Here is a 10,734-nt window from a genome sequence, read left to right as displayed (position 1 = left end):
GTGCAGTTTATCAAGTACATTAAGCTTCCAATAATTTGGGCATACTCTAATTGAGAAATACTTTCCTATATATTCTTAGAAAGATACAAATTAACATCTACAGGTGTTCTAGCAAGATGATCATCATCTTTGCTGAATTTGTCAAGTATTTTCTCAATGTAATGAGATTGTGACAAAGCATATCCTTCTGATGTTTTGGTAATTTTCATACCAAGAATTACATCAGCAATGCCCATGTCTTTCATGTCAAAATGTTTATTCGATATTTTCTTAGTAGTTTTAATCATGTCATTATTACTACCTATGATGAGTATATCATCTACATAAAGACATACAATGACATAACCTTTGTTTGTGTTTTTAATATAAACACATTTGTCACACTCATTAATTTTGAATCCATTTGACATCATTGTCTTGTCAAATTTTTCATGCCATTGCTTTGGCGCTTGTTTTAAACCATATAATGATTTAACCAATTTACACACTTTCTTTTCTTTTCTTGGAACAGAAAAACCTTTTGGTTGTTCCATGTAAATTTCTTCCTCTAACTCACCATTTAAGAAAGCGGTTTTCACATCCATTTGATGAATTTCTAAATTGTATAAAGATGCAATGGCCATTAGCATTCTAATGGATGTTATTCTAATAACCGGTGAGTATGTGTCAAAATAGTCTAGAACTTCTTTTTGTCTAAATCCTTTGAGTATAAGTCTTGCCTTGTATTTGTCAATTGATCCATCCGCTTTTATTTTCCTTTTGAAAATCCACTTGTACCCAAGAGGTTTACAACCTGGTGGCAAATCCACCAATTTCCAAGTGTGATTTTGTAAGAAGAATTCAACTTCACTGTTGACAGCTTCTTTCCATAAAGGAGCTTCAGGATTGGACATAGCCTATTTAAAAGTTAAAGGCTCATTTTCTAACAAAAATGTTAGAAAATCTGGACCAAAAGATTTTGAGGTTCTAGCACGTTTAAAACGCCTAGGTTCTTCTTCCTCATTTTGGTCTAACTCTTGCTCTTGATCATGTTCTTGATCATTACTAGTAATAGTATCAAAAGATCTCTTATTATTACTAGTCTCTTGTCCAGTTTTATTTGGAAATACATGTTCAAAGAATGATGCATTCCAAGACTCAATAATAGTATTTATATGCATTTCGGAATGTTCTGATTTATGAATCAAAAACCGATATGCACTACTATTTTTGGCATAACCAATGAAAATGCAATCAATGGTCTTAGGACCTATCTTAGTCTTTTTAGGACTAGGAATAGCCACTTTAGCCAAACACCCCCATACTTTTAAGTATTTGTAGGATGGTACTCTACTATGCCACATTTCATAAGGTGTTTGATTCACTTTCTTTCGGGGTACTTTATTTAAAATATAATTAGCAGAAAGTATTGCTTCCCCCCACAAGTTCTGAGATAATCCAGAACTGATTAACATGGCATTCATCATTTCTTTTAAAGTCCTATTTTTCCTTTTAGCAATTCAATTTTGCTGAGGTGAGTAAGGAGCGGTGGTTTGATGAATTATTCCATGTTCTTTACAAAACTCACCAAAAGGTGATTCATATTCACCACCACTATCACTTCTAAGTTTCTTGATTTTCTTACCAAATTGATTTTCAACTTCATTCTTATATTGAATGAAAGTTTCCAAAGTTTCATCCTTTGTTCGAATTAAATAAGCATAACTATATCTAGTATAGTCATCTATAAAAGTGATAAAATACTTTTTCCCACCTCTAGTTTGAATTGATTTAAAATCACAAATGTCACTATGAATTAATTCAAGTGGTTCTGTACTTCTTTCAATTGAATGAAAATGAGTTTTAGATAATTTTGCCTCAACACAAACTTCACATTTACGATTTGAATCAATGTTAAATTTAGGTAAACATTCCATATTAATTAATTTACGCAAAGATCCATAATTAACATGTCCTAGTCTACCATGCCATAAATTCGAAGACTCAAGCAAGTAAGAAGAAGATGTAGCATTATTAATACCTGAGGGTACAACGGTCATTACATTTAACTTGAAAAGACCATCAGACATGTAACCTTTTCCTACATACATCCCGTTTTTGGTAAGTACAAACTTGTCACTTTCAAAAACTAGCCTAAACCCATTCTTACTCAACAAAGATCCGGAAACTAAATTCTTGCGAATGTCTGGTACATGCAACACATTGTTGAAAGTGAGTTCCTTTCCAGATGTCATCTTGAGTACAATCTTTCCTTGTCCTTCAACTTTGAAAGTTGAGGAGTTGCCCATAAAGAGTTGTTCACCATTGTCAACTATAGAATAAGATGTGAACATCTTTTTGTCGGCACAAATATGGCGAGTAGCACCAGTGTCCACCCACCATTCTTTATGATTTCCGACAAGATTTGCCTCGGAAACAATTGCAGAAAGATTGATATCATCTATACCATTGGAAGTATTGTCCACTTCAGTCATGTGGGCTTGAGCAGGCTTCTTGCTTGTTCTTCTTTTGCTTTTGCCTTTGCCTTTGCCTTTGCTACGTCAATCTTTGGCCCGATGTCCCTCTTTGTCACAGATGTAACATTTGCCATTAAACTTGTACTTTTTATTATCCCCCTCTTTAGAGCCTTGTGATGAACTTTCTCCAGAAGACTTTCGTTTCTTGGTTTTTGAAGCATGTTCCACTACATTTGCCTTAGACTCCATAGGATGCTTACCAGCCCGCTTTTCAGAATTGCAGTTGTCCTCTTCAATTCTCAAACGCACAATTAATTCGTCCATAGAAATTTCTTTGCGCTTGTGTTTGAGGTCGTTCTTGAACTCCTTCCAGCCTTTTGGTAATTTTTCAATTAAGGCTGCAACTTGGAAGGATTCATTGAGAGACATGTCTTCTGCATGAATGTCATGCAGAATGAGTTGAAAATCTTGAGCTTGGTTGATCACAGTTTTTGAATCAACCATTACAAAATCCAAGAATCTGCCAACCACAAATTTCTTTGAGCCGGCATCTTCTGTTCTGTACTTTTTCTCCAACGATTCCCAAAGTTCCTTTGCTGTCTTGATTGGACTATAGACGTTGTATAATGTGTTGTCAAGTCCGTTCAAGACGTAGTTCCGGCAAAGGAAATTGGCATGTTTCCAAGCATCAACTACAGCGACCACTTGCCGGTCGGTTTCATCATCTTTTAAGATAGGAGCATCTTCACGGAGAAAACGAGCCAGGTTCAGAGTTGTAAGATAGAACAACATTTTCTGTTGCCATCTTTTAAAGTCAGTTCCTAAGAACTTCTCTGGCTTCTCTCCATAATTTATTGGTACTGTCATCACAGGAGAGGGGGTTGGTACAATTGCAGCCACCACAGTAGTACTTGTTTGGGCATTTGTTTCAGTAGCCATCAATTTTAATTTATAAAAAAAATTTATAATTAAAATTTTCAATACACAGAAAATTAAACCAAATTTACAGAATTAAATTCTGTAAAAATAAAAGAAATAAGAATGTAACTTTTATTTTCCAATTAATTTGAAAATAAAATAAAATTTTATTTAAACAAATTAATTCCACACAGAAAAATAAATTCTGTAAAATAAAAGAAATAAAAACTATAACTTTTATTTTTCAATTAATTTGGAAATAAAATAAAATTTTATTTAACCAAATTAATTCCACACAAGAAATTAAATTATGTAAAATAAAAGAAATAAAAAAATAACTTTTATTTTTCAATTAATTTGAAAATAAAATAAAATAAAATTTTATTCAACCAAATTAATTCCACACAGAAAATTAATTTCTGTAGCACTTAAATAATTAAAATACTAAAATAGAATTTTAATTAATGAAAACTCAGAAAATAATTTCTAAAAAACCAAAATTAATTTCCTGACAAAATTCCACAAAAATATATTCTGAATTGTTAATGACACCAGTATCGTACTACTAGTTGTCAAAGAAAAGAGACAGTATATTACTACTATATGTCAAATAGCATATAATCACTATTTGTTTTTCCAACCAAAATATTATTTTCTAAATTCACAGAAAATAATTTTCTTCTGAAATTATTTACGAAGAATGAAAAAAGGAAACAAACGAAAAATTCTGTAAACAGAATAATTCGAATCTGTCTTAAGATTGTTGGATCAATCTTCTGTGTAAATAAAATAACTTGAAATAAAATCAAACAAAATAAATAAATAACATACCGGATTTATTTATCAAATCGAATTAAAATTAAGACCAAGTCGAGTGTGTGACACTCTGTCCTTAAGACAGATTCACCCCGCTACGGTGCTTATGGTTGAGTGGCGTCTATCTCCCAGGATATAATGATCTTCACAAATTTGTAGAAGCACTTCAAACAAATTTGTCTGGCGAACTGGAACCTTGTGTTCTATAACTCTCTGAAATTTATTCCTAATATTTTATATGAAGAATAATGCACTAAAAGAAAATGGACAGTAAAGAGACAAGAATTTCAGACTGAATTTTTCGGATAATCAATCAAAATTGGAATGGGGCTGCCTTTATACAGGCTTTGTTGGCACCTATTCAATTTGAATAGAAAAGGTACGAAGAAGGGACATACCCCTTCCTTTAAAATAAAGAGACACCAAGAAAGGTTTGCACCCTTTCATTCAAATAGAGGTTTGACCCTTCCTTTAAAACAAAAAGACACCATGAAAGGTTACACTCTTTTATTCAAAATGAAGTCTATTTCAATTCACAAATACCTCTTTATAAATTTTCTAACACTTATTACTTAACCTAGAGCACCTTAACAAAATATAGAAAGAGCCAGTGGAGATTGGGACAAATTAGTTAAGTTGGGTTCATACTCCTATGTTATTTTGATATTTCCTTGATTCTAGTGAGGTAAACATATGTCTGGTTTATGCTCAATCTGATTGGGGTTTTCTCAGCTTATAGCAGATGCATTTTACCTCTGTCGACTTTATGGATGTTTTTCTAACAATATTATACATGGCTTACTTTGGTTGTGTTTTCCTTCTTTGTCAATCATATAGCTAAGATAAGCAGTGGTATACCAGTGTGCAAGCTCTACATTTAGGTTAATGAAATTTTGAGTTTGTTTTGTTTAGAATTGGGGATATCAATCTCAAATGTGCAATCGACTGGATATGATTATGGGACATGCCTCACATTCTCAAATGTTGTGGGGGAAATTTTTGTTTTATGCTTGTAAGTTGCATGAGGACTGCACATGCATCTTTTTACATTGGATTGAGTTTTTTGAATGAATTTTCTCAGATGATTTAATTGAAATTATTTAGGAACATTACATTTTTGCTTAGTTGGTTAAATTGCAGTTAAGTAGCTTGCCTTTACCATCCATCCTAATGCCTTATATTTTGTTCAAATGTTTTTGGCGTAGAATTTTGTAGTCTTTCTTATGAATTCATCTTACTGCCTCTTTGTAGGTTATTACATTTGCAAAAATGTCTTTACATTTGTTGTATATAATATTGGAATTTATATATATATATATATGATTGTAGGTATTTTTTATTTATTTATTTATTTTTTTGCGACGGTAAGACGATGGTCGGTCATACATTGTAGGCATTTTTTAAACTCTTTTGCGACGGCAAAATATCAGTCACTATAAATAGGTTAGGCAGTCGCAAATAGTTTGCGACTGCTGTTTTGCGGTCGCAAAAAGTATTTGCCATCCCTACATTCGCGACCCTCATTTGCCGTCGCATGGGCCGTCGCAAAAAGTCTTTTGCGACTGTTTTTTTATTATTTGTGACGACTTGTAATGATCGTAAAAAGTACTTTTTTTTAGTAGTGATGGCAGTGTTGTTCTACTATTTGCTGGCAGAGTTATTATCGAAAGTTGTTATGGTGGTGTGGAGCTGATTTGTGGGGGTTGTGGGCAGTGTCCTGTTCTTGTTCTTGGTGATTTATTTTCTTTTATTGGTTCCTCATCAACTGGTTTTGGCTTGAGCTTCTTTATGTGTATGCTTTCGCCCCCTCTTTATTGATGTATTTTCATATGCTATTTACGGTTTTCATTAGTAAAGTTCTTTTTCGTTGATTAAAAAAAAAAATAGATTTTTTATTTTTTAAGGAAAAAAAAAAGAAAAAAGAGGTGCCTAGAAGTAGTATATATTCTCATGTATTTATTATTATTAATGATCAACATATAAATGGGTACAAAGAACAACAATCTCCCACGTATTATATTACAAATACTTGGACAATATGCGTGTTGTCATCTAATTATATATATATATATATATATTTGGTATTTTAATTATATATATGTTTTGGTCAGACTAGTACGATAGTAATATTACAGTGTAAATTTGGACAGTTGTAAATATAAAAACAAATGATGCACTATACATTCTATGTTTTTATTTATTTATTTATTTATTTTTGATAATCGGATGTCCAGACCAATTTAGGCGCACTTCGACTAATTTCGAGACCCTGAAATTAATGACCGTGCAAACCTCTAGTGGCACCAAGGTTTGGGATGCTTGACTTTTGTGGTATTTGAATCTGCGACCTCTTGAATGGCAAGTCTTTTGGTTGCTTTCTTCTCCTACTAAGCTAAAATAAAAAATAACTTTAATTTATTGAAATTGTTTATTAATTATTATTATTTTTATTTTGAGAATCTGATTCAAAATATTTGATATAGTTTCTATTCATAGCTTATAAAGAAGAAGTAATATAAATGAGTTCATAAATGTTTATTATCTTGTTCTACATGACCCCATCAATTCCATCATAATTTGTGCTTTTAAATTATAAATTTTTAACTTAAAAAAATTACACTAAACAAGCTTATTGTATACTCGTAGGAGAGTTTGGGGTCATAAGATCACCTGAGCCGATGCATTTAAGTTCAAGAATTTTCTTTCCATAAAATGTATTTATAGGAAAAACAACAAAATTTTATTTTCAGCTTTGAAATTTTTAAAGGGCAACTGGGTAACTTCACATTGAATATTATACAATAATTTATGGTTTGATATTTCACTCTGAAGAAACTGAGCAGTCATGTGGGCAGCAAACAAAGTGAAGTGATGATAATGATTTAAGAGCTCATCATCTGCTCTTTAAACATCTTCAGAGCTCTCCACAGACACAGAGTGATAGAAAGAAAGTTAAGGGGAGAGAGAGAGAGAGAGAGAGAGAGAGAGAGAGAGGTGTCTGAGGAAAGCTGAAAGGGTTAAGAGAAAAGGAAACCATGGTGTCTAGGGAGCACAAGAGAGCAGCACTGCATGAGAAGCTGCAACTACTTCGCTCCATTACAAACTCTCATGCAGTAATTCCCTGCATTTTCTGAGTTCCTCAATTGATTTCATTGGCTTTCTACTATTATATTCTATACCTATAAGTATATATACATACATGTATGATTCATGTATAGAGACTTATATGGAGACATGTACTCCCCTCATTGTTGTTAATAGAATTCTTGGTTAATTACTAGCTTTGGTCCCTTCTCAGACTCTTATTTTTTTTAAAATTTATTTATTTATTTATATTATTCTTTTAATGTGCTCTTCAAGTTTCAAACCTTTGTTCTCCATTGATCCATGAAGGGTTCTAAAACATAAGATTGCGTGCATCTAGCTCGACCCTACAGACTACAGTAACGGAAACCTTGTGAACTAGGTTGATGTTAGCAAGAAAGCACTGAATACAAATGAAGTAAAAATAAAACTCAACTTTACTGTACCCAATATACCCTTCTCAAACCTTCGTTCAATGGTTAAAACTCAACTTACTAATAACCTTGAGATTGTGACTTGAGTTGTAGTTCAAGTGATTGCCCTTAGCTGCTAATGAGGTGAGTTTAAAAAAAAAAAAAAAAAAAAAAAAAAAAAAAAAAAAATCCAACAACAACAACATTGTAAGTTTTCTCTCTATATAGATTATATTAGGTACAGGCCTAATATATCCCTCCAAAACCTCCATTCAATGTGGACTAAAACTGGAAAGGCTACATTATAAGTTGCAGGTGGACATTTGTTTCTCACCCTGTTGTAGAAAATTTTAAGTATGACTTCTATGGTGTCCACAGGAGGTATTAACTTAATGATGGTGCAAATTAGGTTCTAACTTCTATGGTGGCCACATGTGTTGTTGCAGCTAAACAAAACCTCAATCATAATAGATGCATCGAAGTACATAGAGGAGCTGAAGCAGAAGGTAGAAAGACTGAATCAAGCTATTGGGACTGCGCAAAATTCAAGTGACAAAGATCCAAGGCCCGTGGTATATTTTAATCTCATTTCTATCTTCTATTGATTGAATTTTTCTTAATTTCCATTTCACTGTTTTGATGTTGATCGGTTTCTTTCTTTCTTTCTTCTTCTTCTTCTCGTTCTTTTTATTTTTTTATTTTAACTTGAAAAACAGCAGGTTACAGTTGAAACCCTAGAAAAGGGTTATCTGATTAATGTAATTTCAGAAAAGAATTGCCCAGGTCTACTTGTCTCAATACTTGAAACTTTTGATGAGCTGGGTCTTAATGTGCAAGAAGCTAGTGCCTCCTGTGAAGAAAGCTTTCGATTAGAGGCAGTTGGACAAGTAAGAGATAAAACACCTCTTCATATTGAAAGTATTTCCACATATTATATATAAACATAAAAATATACAGAATCTGCATAAAGAAGACCACGATCGTGATCGGACTGGACGATATTATTGGGCCTGTAAGGGCCCACCACGGGTACTGTTCTGATAATCTGAACCGTTCAATGTGTAGAACTCGTCAAGTATTAAATTCCTGAAATCAATCATGTTGATTAAATATCGATACCTACGTGATCAAATCAATTTTGTAAAAAAAAATGAATGGTGAAAAAATAAACAGTTGATAGAAATTTGATCCGATGATAGCTATCGATATCTGATCAACGTGATTTTTTACAAACATATATTACTCGACGAGTTCTACACATTGAATGGTTCAGATTATCGAAATCAGATCCGTAATGGGGCCCTCATGGACCCAACAGTATCCTCCAATCTAATCACGGATTAGAAGAAACCCAATCCTATTTTAAAACCAGGTACTCATTAAAATAACATTTAATTACAAAAAATGTCACAAGTACATAACTCAATATAAAAATTCTTTAAGAATATTAATTTTCTTTCCTGCATATTTGTTTTGGGTAAGTACTTTCCTGCATATTAGTCCTCCTTACACACAAACATACTCAGAAATACACAAATTATATTGAACCTTATTAGGACAAGGAATATAATTCACAATATTTTTTTTTCAATAAATAAAACCCATTTACCTTCCACTACTGTAACACCTTTGGATTCTTTCCATTTTGTATAGTTTGTTTGTTTGTTTGTTTGTTTTTTTCCATAAAAATTATGTTTGTATATCACAATTGTCACATGCTTGTATGGTTGTTTTAATGCAAAGACTGATATCTAGATTAAAAATTTAGGCAAAATAGACCTATTGCTTTGATGGTAATTCTTGTTGATTCTTGAACCCACTTGGATCCTTGGATCAATCTAACTACTACATGCTTATTCTTCAAAATCATTGAATATCAAGGGAATGATGTATTGATCTAACGGTTGGCAAAAGATGAAGGAAAAAAAAAAGTTTTGCAGGGAAGTTGTTCATGTCGACTTGTTCATGACAGTTCGTTGTCATTTTTATTAAGGATAACAAGAGATTTTTTCCAATCATTTGTTTATTTAACATTATTGATAATTTTATATGGAAATTAAAGAAAATTGATGCGACGTAGCCACATGAGATGCCACGTGAGCTAGAAAACAAAAACCAGTAACTTAAGTGGATAAATGTAGCATTTTTCAATTTGATTATTGATAATGCTAATATTAGTAGTATTCATTTCCAAACCCTGGCATTTTTTGCATTTGCTTTTAAGTGGTGAATAATTTTTATATTTTTAAAAAATTCTTGCAGAATGAAGAAAGTACGGAAAGCGTTGATGCCCAAGTGGTAAAACAAGCTGTGTGTCAGGCTATCAAGAACTGGAGCGAAAGCAATGAGCAAGATTAGCCACCAAAAAAAAAAAAAAAAAAAAGTGTTTAGCCAAAAGTATTTCATTATGATATATTTCTTTAATTCTCTCTTTCTAAGTTTTGTCCCTTTCTGCTGTAGGTTGACAATGTTGTCAATAGAAGGAATTAGTTTTTTAAAAAAGTCACTAGCGAGAGGATGAAGATCACAAGTTCAATTCCAAAACAAAGATTCCTTAAGAATACCTACTTTAATGTTCAACGCAAAACAATCACAAAGATTCCTCTTACCGGTGATGATAAAAATGTTAATAGTGTTCAAAATCCAGGTTTAACTTCCTCATAAACAAAGGTGTCTATTGCACAACATTTACAAGTTACAATAGTTGTTACCATGTATAAAGACACCTAGGTGTTTTTGTCACATCATTGGAGAGGAGTTTGGGGGAAAAAAATTGATATGTAGCATTGCTCAAACTCTAGTATGCCTTCCGGTTGCTGAAACAAGGCTTACAGACTTTGCAAGATACTCTACTTTGTCCAACGCTTGCTTCCACAAGTCCCAAGAGTACAAAGGGTCCAACTTTACTACTTACCAGTGGTGGCATACACTGTTAGAGTTGCACAAATTCATCCCCAGTGAAAAATTTAGAAAACCCCTAGATTTTAATTTGTAATTATATATCAATTTAAGCAGTAAAAATCAATCTCAATCAAACAATCAAGACA

The 10,734-nt window shown here is 32.4% G+C and overlaps 1 protein-coding gene across 2 annotated transcripts; it reads left to right on the top strand.

The window, feature by feature from the left end:
- Positions 1 to 7,020: 7,020 nt before the first annotated feature.
- LOC114320101 (transcription factor bHLH93) lies at positions 7,021 to 10,248 on the top strand. Of its 2 annotated transcripts, none has more exons than XM_028267206.2 (4): positions 7,021 to 7,303; positions 8,134 to 8,259; positions 8,404 to 8,574; positions 9,950 to 10,248. In XM_028267206.2, exons 1-4 carry the CDS (start codon positions 7,226 to 7,228, stop codon positions 10,043 to 10,045), a joined length of 471 nt encoding a protein of 156 aa, XP_028123007.1. In that variant the 5' UTR covers positions 7,021 to 7,225; the 3' UTR covers positions 10,046 to 10,248. The 2 variants fall into 2 exon arrangements, with proteins under 2 accessions (XP_028123007.1, XP_028123008.1); XM_028267207.2 differs by having other exon boundaries at positions 7,023 to 7,303; positions 8,407 to 8,574.
- Positions 10,249 to 10,734: the final 486 nt, after the last annotated feature.

This window comes from Camellia sinensis, chromosome 8 (assembly GCF_055761805.1).
Source record: "Camellia sinensis isolate YWXY chromosome 8, ASM5576180v1, whole genome shotgun sequence".
NCBI classification, from domain to species: Eukaryota; Viridiplantae; Streptophyta; class Magnoliopsida; order Ericales; family Theaceae; genus Camellia; species Camellia sinensis.
This window is presented reverse-complemented; position numbering and strand designations above follow the sequence as displayed.